This window comes from Capra hircus, chromosome 3 (assembly GCF_001704415.2).
Source record: "Capra hircus breed San Clemente chromosome 3, ASM170441v1, whole genome shotgun sequence".
NCBI lineage: Eukaryota > Metazoa > Chordata > Mammalia > Artiodactyla > Bovidae > Capra > Capra hircus.
In genome coordinates this window covers 35,075,016-35,093,786 of record NC_030810.1, presented here as the reverse complement: position 1 = coordinate 35,093,786, position 18,771 = coordinate 35,075,016, and the positions used below count along the sequence as shown (strand labels likewise).

General features: G+C 40.0%; 1 protein-coding gene across 1 annotated transcript in view; it reads left to right on the top strand.

The window, feature by feature from the left end:
- Window positions 1-18,771, top strand: part of C3H1orf87 (chromosome 3 C1orf87 homolog) — an 83,906-nt gene that overhangs the window by 29,780 nt on the left and 35,355 nt on the right. The window contains exons 5-7 of the mRNA XM_005678339.3: window positions 2,301-2,416; window positions 6,129-6,294; window positions 13,971-14,068. Coding sequence (XP_005678396.2) covers window positions 2,301-2,416; window positions 6,129-6,294; window positions 13,971-14,068 — 380 coding nt within the window. The remainder of the gene's footprint in view (window positions 1-2,300; window positions 2,417-6,128; window positions 6,295-13,970; window positions 14,069-18,771) is intronic.

Below are 18,771 nucleotides of genomic sequence, written 5' to 3'. Positions count from 1 at the left end.
GATGGTCTGGTATTCCCATCTCTCTAAGAGCTCTCTCTCCACAGTTTGTCATGATCCACAGAGTCAAAGGCTTTAGCATAGTCGATGAAACAGAGATAGATGTTTTTTCTGAAATTTCCTTGCTTTCTCTATAATCCAGTGAATTTTGGCAATTTGATCTCCAGTTCCTCTTCCTTTTCTAAACCCAGCTTGGACATCTGGAAGTTCTTGCTTCACATAATGCTGAAGCCTAGCATGTAAGACCATACCACCGTGTACCACCAGGGGGGTTAGCCCTGTTTAATTTCTCTTAAAAGGTTTCCTGTCCCAACTTTCATTGTCTGCTCTTAACTATTGGAATAGTTACAGATTCAAGACAACAGGTCTGTTTACAAGCTGCTCAGTCTATAAGCTCTGAGGTTAGAATGGAGAAATTGATAAAGATGTATCATGACAGTTCCTAGAGATTTAGAGATGGGAGGCATCTTTGAAATATGGCTTATTACCATCATTTTACTAATTAGGAAACTGAAACACAGAAGATCAAGAACTTGCTCAGGAAACTGAGAGAATTAATGGCAGGCCCAGGGCAGAGATAAAGGTTCCCCAAAGATAAGGCCAGGGTTCTTTTTCTGAGCATTGCACTTCCTAAGTTCACACTGTAAGTGAATACACAGCATAGTCCAAGTGTAACAGAATTCTGGGAGTGAGAAGATAATATCCTAAAACAGGAAGAAACAATAGCAATGGAAAAATCATAAACGAGCATGTGTTGATGGAAAATCAGGCCAAAACCAATCTCATAGGGCTAATGGGAAGATTTAGTAATATAATAAATGCAAATTACCTGGCCTCATGTTTAATATTTAGTAGGTTCTGTCTCCTGCCCACTCCTAACCTGCAAAAATAGAATTAGTTGTATATTTATGAAAAGTATTTAGCAATACAATGTCAACCTATTAGTGCAACCTTTATGAATCTTCAGTTCAAGTCAATTCTCCAGCCTGAGTCCCAGTTTCTATCAGGACCTTATCTGGCTTCCCTTCCCCACTGCTACCCACCTCCACTACCCTGGAGTTGTCTGCCCATCAGAGTCCCTAGAATAATCACCCAGTCAACCAATGGAAATGGATGACATTCTTTTAGTCTTTTCCTATGTAAAACAAAGAAAGTCTTAAGTTTTTCACTTAGGTAAATAAAGCCTTGCCCCCAAGTAATCTGACTTTATCTTTTGAATATATCTAAATATAAGTATATAGTATATATAATAAATATATGAGACTTGTGAGACAGAGAGAGAAGGTAGAGGCTAGGTCATGCTGTTGTAACAAAGAGCCCCAAAGTCTCAGTGGCTTGAAAAAACGAAAGCTTATTTTTCATAATGAGTCCTGCCTAGGCTCTTCTCAGTACCATCATCATCTTAGCTCCAAATCCAGGCTGATGAAGCATCCACTCTGGAGTATTCGTGGATGTGATGGCAGAGGGGATAAAGAGATATCTGGGCCGGGGGGCGGAGGGACAATCATGTTAGCAGTTTAATCCTCAGTCCAGAAGTAGTGCAAGTCACTTCTGCTCTCAACTCACTGGCCAGAACTGATCATGACCCTACTCAACCACAAAACAACCAGGAAGTATCATTTTACCATATGTCCAGAAGGGAAAATAAAAGGAATTGTTGGTCAAAAAAAAAGCACTAGTAATTACTATATTTTAAAATCTGTTCTTAAATTTTTGAATGCTAAAAATTTTTCCAAATACATTTTATCTCAACAAAGATCCATCTAGTCAAGGCTATGGTTTTTCCAGAGGTCATATATGGATGTGAGAGTTGGACTGTGAAGAAAGCTGAGCGCCAAAGAATTGATGCTTTAGAAGTGTGGTATTGGAGAAGACTCTTGAGAGTCCCTTGGACTGCAAGGAGATCCAACCAGTCCATCCTAAAGGAGATCAGTCCTGGGTGTTCATTGGAAGGAATGATGCTAAAGCTGAAATTCCAATACTTTGGCCACCTCATGTGAAGAGTTGACTCATTGGAAAAGACCCTGATGCTGGGAGGGATTGGGGGCAGGAGGAGAAGGGGTCGACAGAGGATGAGATGGCTGGATGGCATCACCGACTTGATGCACATGAGTTTGGGTGAACTCCGGGGTTGGTGATGGACAGGGAGGCCTGGCGTGCTGCAATTCATGGGGTTGCAAAGAGTCAGACACGACTGACTGAGCGACTGAACTGAACTGAACTGACATTTTATCTCAGCAGGTATCTTCTTTCCCCTAAGTGTAAATTAAATGAGGATGTTCTCTTTGATATTTAATTTTCAGGTGAATTATGAAAAGCTGCTCTGGTTTTTAAAAGTTGCAGCTTCAGAAGATACAGAGCAAAACAAAGGAGTTGAGGACAGCAATGTAAAGGAAACTCAGAGCAGTAGCCATCAAAGGTACTTTTCTCCCTATTTATGGGCATAGTGTGTATATTCAAGAGCTGGCAGGGATCTTGGAAGTAATACATTTGAAAACTTCACCCAGTGCAAAATCACTTTATGCTTTACCAATGCTTTGCCTTTTGCTTATAGTTTTCTTTTCTCCCTCCTGTGCAAGCATGCATACATAGTTATTTGCAACAATGCACCTTTTTTTTATGAGATTGCCATGTGAAAATGAAAAACCTCGTTATGAAATAATAAATGAGTGTGTACCAGGCAGAGTTCCTGTCCACATGGTATGATTCCAGAAATATGTTCGGACAGTGAACTCCTGGGTTACAGACACTAGCAGAAAAAGGTTTGAGGTACAGAAATCAGTAATTCCTTCATATAATCTCAAAGGAAAGAAATAACCCAACATAAATATAGGATGTGAGGAATAGCATTAGAGATGAGACACAGTAAAGCATGATAGTCTGTATTCTCCACGAAAAATGACAAAATGCAGTGGTTAGGAGCATAACTTCTATTGACAGAAACCTAGACTCAGTTCCTGTTTCTGCCCATTAGTGTGGAGAAGGCAGTGGCACCCCACTCCAGTACTTTTGCCTGGAAAATCCCATGGACAGAGGAGCCTGGTAGGCTGCAGTCCATGGGGTCACTAGAGTCGGACACGACTGAGCAACTTCCCTTTCACTTTTCACTTTCATGCGCTGGAGAAGGAAATGGCAACCCACTCCAGTGTTCTTGCCTGGAGAATCCCAGGGACGGGGAAGCCTGGTGGGCTGCCATCTGTGGGGTCGGACACAACTGAAGTGACTTAGCAGCAGCAGCAGCAGCAGCAGCCCATTAGTGACTCTGTAAACTTGGGCTGGTCACTTACCCTCTCTGTGCTTCCATCCTCCAGCTGTTAAATGGAAACAATGATAGATTTCCCTTCACTTTATAGATTTGTAAGAGGAACTGAGTTAGTCAATGCACAGTTCTTAAAAATGGTACATGATAGGGTTTGTTACTATTTGAAACTATCCCTGGAGGTTCAGGTGGTAAAGAATCTGCCTACAATGCTGGAGACCTAGGTTAGATCCCTGGGTCAGGAAGATCCCCTGGAGAAGGGAATAGCTACTCACTCCAGTATTCTTGCCAGGAGAATTCCATGGACAGAGGAGTCTGGCAGGCTACAGCCTATGGGGTTGCAAAGAGTCAAATACAACTGAGCAACTAATACTACTATTACTACTACCAGAAGACATCCTTTCCAGTTCCAAATAATCTGACATAGTGGTTAAGAGCCATGGCATTGAAGTATGTCACTTCACTCTAGGAAAAAGGCAGGGTTTCCTATAAAATTGTTCTTGGACCAAGTGATAGACTTGATTCCTTTCTACAATGTGCAGTGTGCCCTTTTTGATTGCATTACTTCATTCTACATGCATCCATTGAATGCCAGCTGTTTGCCAGGCACACTTTGCTGAGCACAGTGAATTCAGAGATTGGCAAGGCTCAATGTCTCCCTCAAGGGCTCACAGTCCAAAGAAAGTGATGGTGCCATATGGGTACACCAGTCAACTATCACTTGGAGCAAATTCCCTGCTGAGAACCATAAATCCCTAGCAATATTTAATAATCAGCAGCCATACTTCATATAGTACAGATAGTGAGATTTGCAACCTGAGAAGTAGGAGATGATGCATCAGAATAAATGGCCACTTACTGGCAGATATGGGTCTCATGAATCCTAGACAGGAAGCCTTTCCTGAGCCCTAGACTAGGTTATATCTCTTTGCTGTATAGCCTCATAGCCCTTTCTTTTTATAGTAGTCATTGTGCTTATAATTACTTCTTTGACATTTGAGGTGAGGAATAGTGTCTTTCCTGGCCAACTCAGTGTCCAGCATAGTTCTAGCATAGTTCCTGGCACATGGGAGATGCTCAATAAATATCTGTGGAATGTCATTGGCACCTCCAATTATCCAAAGAGCTTGCATCATTTCACTTGCAGGAACATTTGGATATCTACTATATAAAAAAGGTCCACAAAGATATCATTTTGAATTCATCACAGAAGGTGCTGCTCTATATAAACCAGACAGTGTGTTTGCGGAAGTGCAAGACTGATGGCCTATAATGAATCCAGGCTCTTTATTAATTAATGTACAGCTCAGAAAAAGTCCCTCCCATGTTCTGTCAGGTAGAGCTTTATGTGGGACAGCTCTATGATGTTTAAAATGCCCCCAGCATCACCAGTGGTAACAGCTTTCATCACCTCAGTTGGACCAGATGAAGTAAACTCCTGCAGAAGGTTCTTCTATGAAATCCACCAGCTGCAGTAAATAGGCTCCATATAAAACCTCCCATTCAGTACTCCGTGTACTGAGCCGAGGGCCAAAGTCTTTCTTATGAATTCCTTCCTACAGAAACCGGTGTTACAAGAAAAGGAAAGAGGAAGGAAACCTTCTGATTCAAATCTGGAACAGATACACCAGACTGGCAAAGCCAATCTGTCCAAGATCCACAGATATAGGTGCAAAACAGACTCAGCTCACAGCTTATGGTACTGTGTGCCAGGGAGGTCAGACAGAAAACAAGAGCTAAAAGAATCAGGAAGCAATCGCAACTTGAGGGAAACTTTTTACAGGAAAAGAACAAAGAAATTTGAAAGAGTTTCTCAAGCAGGGGGTTCAGGAGCACTAGGGGGGCTGACTATGAACCTCAGTTCCCAGTGCCCCACTCAGGGACATCATATTGGCAACTGGAAACTGACTACGGAGGGAGTTTTGCACCATGAAAAGTAGTAAGGCTACAGATTACGGCTTTATCTTAGAGAGCTGGTCATTAATGATTTACCAGCATACCACTGAAAGGAAACTGATTTACATGAATGGAGTTTGGGGGATGTCATAGAATGTCTGTCTAGAGAAGTGGAACTTAAGTTGAAACAGAGGAAACAGGAAAACTTCACTCTGAAGGAGATAGCACAGCTTGGATATGGAAGAACACATACACTGGAATGTTAAGTGAGTAAACACCTCAAAGTAGTTTCATAAAATAAATGACTATAACACTTTATCACCTTGTTGTTTTTCACCAATCATTTAAAGAAACAACAAACAGATACGCTAGCTTAGTAACTCCATACATTTGGATGCCAGAGAGTAAGAAACTAATTGTTCCCAAAAATGTTCTGGGTTTTCCAGATTCAAAGAGCAGAGTCAAGGATAATGAAGGAAGTTTACCTGGTTCAAGATTTCCTTCTAGATAGCTTCCCTGGCTACAGGGATCTGGTAGGTTCTGCTTTGCTTGTGGCAATGGACAGTTTGGGAATTTGCTATCAAATTGCTATTGATATTTGCTGTCAATAGTTATCAGGACTTAAGAAAAGTATTAATAAGATCAAATAGGCAAGTAAACTGCTAAGGTCAATTCTAAGCTTTCCTCACCTGGAAAAAAATTAGTGGATTACAAATTTTAATCTATGATCTAGTTGAATGGATTGGTACCTCTGAGAGAAGAGACTGTGGGACTCAGTAGAACAGAGCAAACTTTAGTTGACCTGTGCAATCTCCACTTGCAGTCCCATGATGAGGTTACCCAGATTTAGAAGGCCTTGCTGGGTGGGTTCTCTGGTTCCACAGTGTATAGCAGGGGTAAGAAATGTGGTATGAAAACCCACAGCAGCTTTGAGTAAATCGTCTTTTCACAGCCTTTCTCCTGCTTCTCCAAGCAGTATTGCCCCTCAAGACTACAACTCAAGGTCAGAAGTGAACGAGAGCCTGTTGGAAGTCCTGAAGATGGCACTGAGGGCAACCAAGGCCAAACTCAACATAGAGAAACTCAACCTGAGTTTTCGAAAAGAAGATCGCTCATTCTCTGGCTGCCTGCCCCCACCCAAGGTAACCCAAGTTAGATTTCAGATTCATTCATGTCCAGAAGGCTATCGTGGGGCACTGGGTCTATAGTAAGAAGGCACAGTTCACTAAGAATAAATATACTGAGATCCAAAACTGGCTAGCTTTGAAAGTAAGAGTGCATATATACTAATTATGTAGGTCCTAGGAAATTTTTAACTAAGTTCAGGGTATATTATGTAAGTGTAATAATCATTTCCCAAATTTTAATCAACTAAGAGGAAAATAAGGAGCTAAAGAAAATAGAATGTTTACAGTAAAGATTTTCTTATCCTGTTTTTACCTCTAATTTCTCATGTAATAAATTGGCCATCTCTTTGGAAATCAAGCCATTTCTTGTTTAATAGAAACTTTAAAATGAGGGCCTCCCTGGTGACTCAGTGGTGAAGAATCCACCTTCCACCAATGCAGAAGACGTGAGTTGGATCCCTGGTCCAGGAGGACCCCACATCCCCAAGCCCACGGACCACAACTACTGAGCCTGTGCTTTAGAGCCCAAGGGCTGCAACTGCTGAGCCAAGGCCCAGCAACTGCTGAAGCCTCAGGCCCTGGAGCCCGTGCCCTGCAACAAGAGAAGCCACCATAGCGGGAAGCCAGCACAGTGAAGGGTGGCCCGGCCTCAGCACAGCTAGAGGAAGCCCACACGGAAGCGGTGGAGACCAAGCACAGCCAAAAGTGAATAAATGAAATTATGCTTTAAAATACATTTTAAAGTGATTAAAGACACTGAAATAAAAATTCAAACTTAAAAAAAAAAAGCCCAGTTTTGATCTGTGTTCTACCTGTGGATTACATCTCACAATTAACTTATTTTCTGCACCCAAGAGGAAAAAAAAACAAGAGTAAAGAATCGTGAAATATGCTGAATTGGCCCAGGAATTACTTACACTGGGCTATGTTTTATGCTAACAATAGACAATGTGACAATATCCAAATAATATTTCACAGTGGAAAACAAATATTTTTTCCAAAGCTAAGTGTTCATGTATCACACCCTCTACCAGCTTCCGGTGAGGTCAGCAGGTGGTACTCTGTTCTTTAAGGACACCAAATTGTAGGAACTGATGTGGTTTATTGCTGATAGAGATTAGCAATGCTGTTTTGGAGCATTAATTAACTGGATAGATATGTTTCATAAAAGAGGATCCAGAACCATATCAACTCATGTGTTATATTCAGCCAAACAAACTCCAGTCATGAGATTACCTTGGATACAGGTAAGATAATAGTGACCACATTGAGTGCAGTTCCATTCACAGCAACTTGCATGACCAGGCTTTGCCAAGTTCTTCCTAAACTGCCAAACAACTGCATTAAATGCTTTGCTTATATTTACTCATTTAACATTTACAGGTAAGTGGAAGATCTAGGTAGATGTTATAATACCCATTTAATAAATGAAGTAATTGATTCTCAGAGAAGACAACTGAATCTCTCAAGGACCACAGCTAGCAAGAGGCAGAGCCAGGATTCAAATACACAAGAATACTGGACACTGAGAAATAGAATTGGAACTCCAATAGGCAAATGATGGCTGGAAGATTTTACTGAGTCTAGGATACAGGAATTAAAAATCCAGAGTAGCAAAAAGGATTGTAATTTATAGAGGAAAAAAAGGTCCTGAAGCAAAGATTGGAAAATGCCTTTCATCCAGGTAAACAGGGGTTAAGAACTGAGAGTCAGAGAATTCAAAAGAGCAAGTGATGTTTACTAAGAAGCCAAGGACACAATATGTTGAAAGTGGATTCTTACTCTATGACAGAAGTAGCTTTCTGTGCACTTTTTCATTGATACAGTCAGCTAGCCATGCAAAGGCAAAGTCACATGATAGCGTGCATGTGTGCTGTATACATGAATATTAATCATGCAAGCATGTGTCACTGGAAGAGAGAACATTACAGGAGATTCCACACATCATAAATGGCCTTTATTGTGTTTTTGAGAAGATCAGCAGAAATTGACTAAGCAGGAACCACTTTTTGTCAGATTAGAAAATACACAACAGTGTCAGTGAGGCTTGAATGTTCTCAGATGACACTCAGAGAATGGAATATGAATGACTTGAAAATCGAAAGAAATTTGCATAAGCTCTTTGAGTCTCTGATTTTCCATCTGGAAAAAAGTGGGCTCCAAATATCTACCTCCTGTGTCTATTGTGAGGATTAAGTAAAATAAGTATGTGAAAGCACTTAGTATACTGTCTGATATGTGAGGCACTCAGGAAATAGGTTTCCCTTCCATATATATATATTTTTTTTTTTTTTTTTTAATCAGTGTTTGGTGAAATTATCACTGCAAAATAGTCTAAGGAAGGAGGCTCTTTCCCAGGGTCAACTGATGGCCACATGGAGTGCTGGCTGTCAGAGCAGGCTCTGAATGTCTTCCCCCCACAGCTGGCCCTGAAAGCTTAAATTTGTGGTTCATACTGAAGAAAATGGGGCACATTTTCCTTGAAGCTGGTCTGCCTCTCATGAGCCATCTGGCATCTCTTAAGACATCTGGAACTCACTCAAAGTATATTACAGTTCTGGGAGGCATGGCAAATAGAAATGTATTTCCCCAGAATGTGAGATAAATTGAGGCCCAGTGGACACTGGGTATGACACACAGCAGCAGTTGCACTCCAGCATCCTTGTTGCTGGACACAGGACTTCAGAGGTGACTGGGAAAGGTCATCTGAATTCTCTTTCTGATCAATAGTTCTAAAGGGCACAAGGGAGAGGACCTCAGACCTCCTTAAGTTTCTCATGAAACCTATGCATGCTGTATTCAGAGAGGGAGAAGAGCACATCCTCACAGCCAGTATTTCAGAGGGTTCACTGATCACCTGTACCTCCTCAGATAACTTAAAGCTGTTCTGAAGGATGATCGATGGGTCCTATCACTCAAATCAATGGTACTGTCACCAACCTCAAAGAAGAGTATAAAAACATACCTGATATCTGTCATCCTCGTTCTGTGGACTCGCTCATTCTATCCCTCTGTCACATCCTTCATTCAGTGGTGGCTCAGGAAGAACTCCTGAGGGCAATGTGGATCCACATAGATTTATTTATTAACTTCCTTGACCATTATTCTTACCAGGTATGATGGTAAAGAATCCGCCCGCAATGCAGGAGACCCAGGTTTGATCCTTGGGTCAGGAAGATTCCCTGGAGCAGGGAATGGCTACCCTCTCCAGTATTCTTGCCTGGAGAATTCCATGGACAGAGGAGCCTGGCACATACAGTCCATGGGGTCATGAAAGAGTTGGATGATCAACATTGGCACTTTCTCGTCCATGGATTCAATAGGCTGTGGAACCTAAGAAGTTTCCAAGCATAGAGGTTCAGTTTAACACTTTCATACAGAATCCATATTCTTTACCTTCTGAACTCCTTTCTGCTCTATAACGCAAAGCCCTTCCAAACTACTCCCAGACCTTCCTGCCAGGAGGAACTGGTAGAACGCAGGTTACTCTACCTCTAATTACTCTTTGCCTGATGTTCGTGCAACCTCCTCACTATCATCAGGAGGGAATCCCATTCCTGAGTGAACATGGGCTTATGAATGTGAAATTTGTTCCCTTGGCAAGACTACAGCTATGACACTAGTTTACCAAGTGACCAAAACTGTAAGACGTTCTTCTGCAGTTGGCCAGGCTCATTTTTTGTGTTTAGTTGTTTCTCCATCAGTACACTCTGCCCTAAAATATAAATGATTTATATTAGTTTCAAATCACTCCCTACTTCCAAACCAGTCACCATCTTTCTGATCAATATGGCATGTGTATTCTTGCATTCAACATACTAATCACTCAGTGTGCTCTGGGCAGTGTGATTAGGCACTGAGGACAACACACGATTATGATTTCAGTTCCAGAGTTCTCCAGGAGTTCAGGGAAAAGGTAGTATTTTAAACATGTTACAATTTTGTATGACAAACACATTGGTGGCAGTAACTTTGAACACAGAGAAGGAATAACAACCTAGCCTCACCCAAAAACTCCAGAGGAAATAAAGCAAATACTGAATCTTAGAGGACATGTGAATTTAGCAAAGAATTGTGGTAGGGCAGAAGAAAGGACAGGAAAGGTTTTCTAGGTAAAAGGTACAATGTGAAATGTTACTGAGATGGAAGAGAGCATGGCTAGTTCAGGGAATGCTAAACTACTCATATAGGCAGAATGCAGTGAGTGCATGGTGACTGGGGATGGTGGGAGATGCTGCTCAAGTTGATGTTAGAATGGTTGGAGGAACCAGTTTTTGAAGGGCCTTTCTAAGGAATGTGACTTTATCCTGAGGCTCCAGTGGAATCATTGAAGAATAATAAACAAGTGAATGATATCAAATTTTAAATTTGAAAAGAGCATTCTAATAGATATGGAGAATTAGAGACAGAGAGAAACTTTAAAAGGCTGTTCCAGTAATTTGAGCAAGAAATTATGAGAATTTAAACTAGGAAAGTAGCAGGAGGGATGGAGATATTAAGCAGGTAGAAAAGTAGGTCTTGGTGACTTAACTGAACATAGATCCCGAATTAGGAGGAATGAAAAATGATTCCCAAGGTTCTGACTTTGACTAGATGGTGGTACCATTCACTAAGACAGGAAGTGGAAAAGGGGCTTGGGGAGGCAAAGGAAAGAATGATGAGTTCACTTTTGAGCATGTTGATGTAGCTTGAGAGAGTAAAGCTAAATAATGGCATAAGGGTCTTCAACATGAAGTTGAAGCTTTGGGAGTAATTAGGATTACTCAAGGACACAATAGAAGGTAAGAAGGGAAGGTTGAGGAGGACACCTGTTGTTAAGGAGCAGGTAGATGAAGACAAGCCAGGAAAGGGACCAAAAATAATCCAGAGAGATGTGGGAGTGATCAAGAAAAGCCAAGAGAAGAGACTTACGCAAGGATGGCAAGCTCAGCCATGTCACAGGCTGCAAAGAGACCATCTGCAATCGGGATTGAAAAGTAGTCATTAAATGTAAAACTTCAGAGGTTACTAACGACTTGGTAAACACAATTTAAGTAGAGTGATGGGATAAAATGCAAATGAAGCCATAAATGGGAAGGAAGTAGAGAGAGCATCTGTGCATCAGTCTCTCCAGGAGCATTTTGAGGAAATGAATATTTATTTTACTTGTCATTTTCTAAATAACATAGGTACTTTATTTACATTTGATTTTTTAAATGTCTTTATTGAACTGAAGAAACTATATACAACCAAACATTTTCTTACTGAATAAGGACATCATAATGAATATTCAAGGATTTTAAAAATAATCCTAGATAACACTAAATTGCCAGGATTTTCTGGTAGATGTTGCTACTGCTCTTCCACAACTGTCAGCAGTCAGTTTGTAGCAGCTATCAATCAGTCTACTTCCAGGAACCCTGACGTACTATTTCTAATCTGCTGTTCATTTAGCCTAGAGCAAAACTCAACGTTGCCAGAAGTAAATAAACTGTTTTTAGAATAACCTGTTAATACTGATGTTTAAAAATACATTAATATGCTTTAATCATGAGGATAAGTTGATTTTTATTTACTGAGTAAAATGGCATAACTAATTTCTACCACTCTATTTTTGCTAACCTATGCCTTTACCTTCAGTACTTTTAACTAATTCATTCATTCTTAATTCATCTATATATTCATTTATTCAGTAAGTAATTTTCAACACTGTGCTTGGCAATGGTGATAGGAAAATGAAGGAAACACAATCCAACCCTCAATAAGCCAGTCTTTTAGAGATGCTGTAATGAACAGCTATTTACTGCCCAGTGAAAAGGGGTATAAAACTATAGTAGAGTGAATTATGCCAAAATACGTGTAGTTTCTAAAAAGCACAATGCTCTTTCTCACCCATTATTTACACATGCATTTCTTCTGCCTGGAATTATCCTCAACTCCTTATTTTTCTGGCACACTCTTATTCCTTTTTTTCATGCTTTATATCTGTCATTTTCCTTCCCTGAAATACTCCTCTACAGCTAGTAAGTAACATGTTTCTAACCCAGATTGGTGTTTCCTTCCAAAAAGACAAATGAAGATTAGGCTTTTGTCACTGTATTAAAATATAGGTTATATTATCCAAGTATGGTCAGACCAACAGATGAGGAGGTGATTGCCATCGGAAAGACAGTTTGTTACTCACAGTTCCCAAGAGGAGGGGCACAGACACCACATGGGCCACATGGTGAAACACCAGAGTTGGTCAGGAGGCAGAGGGGATGAGGGGAAAGTGTGGGCAAGAGCATTTATTGTGAGTAGGGGAAAATGTGGGCAAGAGCATTTATTGTGGGTAGAAAAAGCAGGATAAAAAGGCTTAGGACTGGCTAGTTTGAATAATTTCAGTGGGCTCTGGGGCACAGGAGCCATTCCTAGTCGCCTACTACTTGGCCCTGGAGTAATCAGGACCTGGAAATAGTGGCCCAAGTGTGAAAACCTCAATAAAAGAGGTAGTTGGTTTGCAGATGAAAGACATACTTTCAGGTAAGTCCTTTACTATCTCTAGTAATTGGCTAGGCCTGGAAGAAGCAGTTTCTCTAGGGTCAGCAGGGTCCCATGATGGCCAAGCATCAGATTTAAAAGACATGCGTAATACACTCACTATGTGGAACTTCCTCTCAAAATAACAACAGTAGCTACAGTTAGTCTAAACACGAAATGAAACATTTCCTTTCTTTTCTTCTTTCTTTGCCTCTTCCTTCCTTCTCCCATTTCTCTCTCTTCCACTCTCTTTCTTGTACTTTTGCGCCCCCTCTCCTCTTTTCTTCCCTCTCCCCTCTTCTCTGTCTGCTCTATCTCCCTTTTTCTTCCCTTTCCCTCCTTTCCTTCTTTTCTTCATTTCAACACACATTAGTCAAATGCCTCCTAAAGTCCAGGCATTATTCTAACTGCTTACTTTCTTCTGAGAAGTAGAAAATACTAATCTTATTTAGTGGGTGAAGTAATTGGGCATAAAAAGATTTAGGAACTTCCTGAGGTCACACAAATCACAGACAGCATTTCCAGTGTTCAAAATAAATCATGCCTTATTCTTAAGACTCTGTGTTTAAACAGTACGCTGAACACACAAGAAAGACTATCAGAACCTAAAAGTTTTATGTGTTTGAATCTAAGTATCGCACACCTACAGCTTGAGAACTGAACTGGTTTATTGGCTAGAAAATATGAAGTACTCAGAAGTTGCAGTGACCCTTCATTCATTCATCCAACAAATATTAATTGAATATCTGGTTTCTAGACTAAGTTCCATCATTTATTAACCGTGTGACATAGAGAAAGTCAATCTAAGTCTTGGTTTCCTCGTATATAAAATAAAACAAGATTCTTTTGTAAATCAAAGTCAATATTAAAAAAACACTTTGTAATTCACCTATATAATAAGTATGTATAATTTCTGGGCCTTGACCACTCATTCCATAGCTTTTAAAAATGTAAGATCAGCATTTCAAAGTACAGTGGCTTCTGAGTAATGAACTATGCCTCTGTGTCAAGCATAAAAAAGTTTGCTGTTGATGAGCAATCCGTTGAACATTCTTGTCCTAAATATTATTCTAGTGCTATACTCCACTCCTAGTTATTCATTCTTTGTCCAAATTATGTAAGTTCTAATAATGGGAAGTAAATTCAAATCAACTTAATTATACTGAAATTTCAAATCTTTTTCTTATTTGCAGGTCAGAGCTATATGTGGGAAACATGGATTATATCTGACTTTGAGTCTTTTGGAAACATTGCTTAACCATCAAGATTTGGGTTACCAAGATGAAATAAAGTAAGTTGATTTTTGTTATTTACATAGTCCTTTATTAGAATACCAAATACATAAGTCTGTCTCTAGGCTAAAGTGAAGAAGGCTGAGCACTGAAGAATTGATTCTTTTGAAATGTGGTATTGGAGAAGACTCTTGAGAATCCCTTGGACTGCAAGCAGATCCAACCAGTCCATTCTGAAGGAGATCAGCCCTGGGATTTCTTTGGAAGGAATGATGTTAAAGCTGAAACTCCAGTACTTTGGCCACCTCATGCGAAGAGTGGACTCATTGGAAAAGACTCTGATGCTGGGAGGGATTGGGGGCAGGAGGAGAAGGGGACGACAGAGGATGAGATGGCTGGATGGCATCACTGACTCGATGGACGTGAGTCTGAGTGAACTCTGGGAGTTGGTGATGGACAGGGAGGCCTGGCGTGCTGTGATTCATGGGGTCGCAATGAGTCGGACACGACTGAGTGACTGCACTGAACTGAACTGAGGCTAAAGTTTTATATGTGAAACAATCGGTTTATTACCTAAAGACAGAGTTAATAGATGTGTGTTTATCTTAAGATCACAGGATCTTTTGGGCCATAGAAAAATTAAAGCAGTAAATGTCCACTTCCAGTTTGCTGGTAAATGGCAAGTCAGATTTACCATTTCATTCTAAACAAATAAAATGTAGGACAAAATATATGAAGTGATACTTTCTGGATGACTTTAGACATCAGGAAGCACAGAACAGTGATTCCTGAGAGAAGGAAATGAGGCAAGCTCAGTTTACTGAACAAGAAAAGGGGACTCCAAACAGCCCAGCATTCTCCTTGAGCTAAAGGAATAGAGTATGAAGTTCACGAAGGCCGAGATGTCTAGAATACCTGGTACAACGTAGCAATGAGGAGAGATGCCCTGAGAGTCCTTTCTGGAGACTTCCAAAGAGTTGCCCTGAAGTCTCCACGTGAAAACTTGGCTAATGTAGGCATTTGAGGAAACTACCCAAGGCCAGCAAAAGAAACAAGAGGAAAAAGTGGAGAAATTTTTAGAACTCACACAGAGTTGGGAATAGTTCAAATTTCCACCAGCTAGAGAGGAACACATGTGGGATGGATTAGAGTCCTCAGAATGGTATTATGCTATAGTGAAGCCTAATGCATGAGAATCTGGAGTCTCAGAAGGAGATAAGACAAATAGACAGAAAGAAAAGAATATTGAAAAAATAATGGCTGTAATTTTCCAAAATTGAAAAAAAAAAAACTATAAAGACATGGACCTAAGAAGTTTAATGAACTTCAAATATAAGGAATTTGAAGTAAACCATACCAAGGCTCCTTACAATCAGATTGCTTAAACTAGCAGTAAATTAAAAACCTTAAATGTACAAGGAAAAATGACAAATTACATAAAGAGCAACAAAGATAAGAATTATGACACATTTATCAAAGATAAGGATTATGACAGATTTATCATTAGAAACATAAACAGTAAGACTAGAATAACATCCTTAAAGTACTGAAGGAAAAATGATCATCCTGAAATCCTACATCCAGCAAAACTATCTTTCAGAAACTAATGGGAAGTAAGATGTTTTCTACACATACAAGGACTTCCCAGGTGGTGCTAATGGTAAAGAGTCCACCTCCAATGCAGGAGACTACACATACAAAAATGAGAGCATTCATAACCATCAGAGCAGTACTGCAAGAAATAGTAAAAAAAAAAAAAAAAGGCTTTGGGCACAAGGAAAATAGTCATTTTTAATCTGCACAAAGAAATGAAAAGTATTGGACATAATATGTAAATGAATAAAAATACAATTCCTTAATTTTAAAAAAATCTGTTAAAATAATAATCAATTGTTTAAGATAACAATAATAACAATGTACTGTGGAGTTTGTAACATGATAGAGGGCAGCATTTGACAACAGCATAAAATACTGGGAGGGGAAATAAAAGTGTACTGTAAAAATACCTGTATACTGTCAGCTAAGTAGCATAATTTTGGTTGAAGGAAGAGTATTCAGTTAAAAATATGAATTGTTGTTGTTTAGTCACTAAGTCACGTTCAACTCTTTTGTGACCCTGTGGATTGCAGCCCACCAGGCTCCTCTGTTCAAGGGATTTTCCAGGCAAGAATACTGAAGGGGGTTGCCATTTCCTTCTGCAGGGGCTCTTCCTGACCCAGGGATCGAACCCAGGTCTCCTGCATTGCAGGCAGTCTCCTGCATTGGGAAGTGGGTTCTTTACCACTTAGCCACCTGGCAGGCCCAAAAATATGAATAGAGATTGAATAATCACATATAAATACTAAGAATAAACCAAAAAAAGAAGGAAAAGTAAACAAGAAACAAATAAGACAAGTAGAAAATAAATGCAAACAATGATGATAGATTTAAATCCAATCATATCAATAATTACAGTAAGTATTAATGGTTCAAATGTACCAATTAACAGGTAGCAATTTCCAAATTTCATTTAAAAAGCTAAACCCAACTAAATGCTGTCTGAAATGAACCCTTTTATAATATAAAAGCAGACCTAGTAAAAGTAAAAGGATGGAAAGTGATGTACCATACTAATTGGTATGAATGAAAAATAAGCTGGGATGCTTACACTAAAGTCAGACAAAGTGAAAGTGAAGTCGCTCAGTCGTGTCCGCCTCTTTGCGACCCTGTGGACTGTAGCCCACCAGGCTCCTCTGTCCATGGGATTCTCCAAGCAAGAATACTGGAGTGGGTTGCCATTTCCTTCTCCAAAAGTCAGACAAAGTAGATTCTAAATCAATGCGTATTGCCTGAAATTCACTTCATCAAAAGGACATACAGACCTAAATGTTCATGCCCTCAATAACATAGTTTCAAGTTATTAAATTAAAAACATGAAGCTGGAAGGTGGAATAGACAAATTCACAATTTTATTTAGAGAATTGAACGTATTTCTGTCAGTAACTGGCAAAAACAAGTAGACAGAAAATCAGTAAGACTATAGAAAACTTGGTTTTTCCAGTACTCATGTATGGATATGAGAGTTGGATTATAAAGAGGGCTGAGTGCAGGAAAATTGATGCTTTTGAACTGTGGTGTTGGAGAAGACTCTGGGAGTCCCTTGGACTGCAAGGAGATCCAACCAGTACATCCTAAAGGAGATCAGTCCTGGGTGTTCGTGGGAAGGACTGATGTTAAAGCTGAAACTCCAGTATTTTGGCCACCTGATGCAAAGAGCTGATTCATTTGAAAAGACTCTGATGCTGGAAGGGACTGAGGGCAGAGGATAGGAGGACAACAGAGGATGAGATGTCTGGATGGCATCACCGACTCAATGGACATGAGTTTGGGTAGACTCCAGGAGTTGGTGATGGACAAGGAGGCCTGGCGTGCTGCAGTTCATGGGGGTCACAAAAAGTCGTACACGACTGAGCAACTGAACTGAACTGATAGAAAACTTGGACTATATTATCAACTAACTTGATGTAAGTGGCAGGTACACCCCACACAACAGCAGAATACAGATTCTTTTTCAGTGTTCATGAAATATTTAAAAGATAAACTTTATCCTGAGCCACAAAACAACTCAGTAAATTTAAAAGGAATAAATTATATAAAATATGCTTCCTGACCACAAAAGAAATAAATTAGAAATCAAAAAGCAAAAATAAAACAAAACCAAAAGTAAAGCAAAATAAAATCCCAGGATTCTCCCAACATTATGAAACTAAACAATACACTTTACAAACAACCAAAGGTCAGAGAAGAAATCACAAGGGAAATTAACAACATTTTAAACTGCATTCAAATGAAAACACAACATGCCAGGAACCTTTGTCTCTTTTTTCTTTTCCTTGCATTTTATATCCAATCCATCAGTAACTCATGAATAAATCAACCCTATCTTGAGAGTATGTCAAGATCCTGCTCCTTTCTCACCACCTCTGTTATTACTTAACTACACCCCATCCAAGCTACCATTATGTTTCTCCTAGATTACTATAATGGCCTCCTAACTGAATTCTGCTTTTCCCTTGTTCCTAGTTTATCCTCAGTACAGAAGCTACAGTGGTCTATTGAAGCCTAAAACAGTTAATGTCACTGCTCTGCTTATTACACTGCAAGAGGATGTTATTTCACTCAAAGGAAATTGAAGTCTTCATAAAGGGCTCTACATAATCTGCCCTCTTCAACTTCTCTGGCTCCATCTATAATTTCATTTGCTCATTCTGTTGCAGTCACACTGTTCTCCTCTTCTTCCTCAAACACACCAGGCACACATCCACCTTAGTACCTATCTTTTGAATGATTCCTCAACCTAGAATATTCTTTCCTCAAATATCTTCATGCTAACTCCTTCACCTTCTCTAAGTTTTTGCCCAATATTACCTTGTTTATAAGCTTACTTGGAGGGATTGGGGGCAGGAGGGATTGGGGGCAGGAGGAGAAGGGGACGACCGAGGATGAGATGGCTGGATGGCACCATGGACTCGATGGACATGAGTCTGAGTGAACTCCGGGAGATGTTGATGAACAGGGAGGCCTGGCGTGCTGCGATTCATGGGGTCGCAAGGAGTCGGACACAACTGAGCGACTGAACTGAACTGAAACACTATTTAAAGTTACAGTCCCCACATCCTTTCTTCTCCTTAACCTGCATTCCTTTTGCTTTCTTCTATACACTTACAACGGAGAAGGCAATAGCACCCCACTCCAGTACTCGTGCCTGGAAAATTCCATGGAT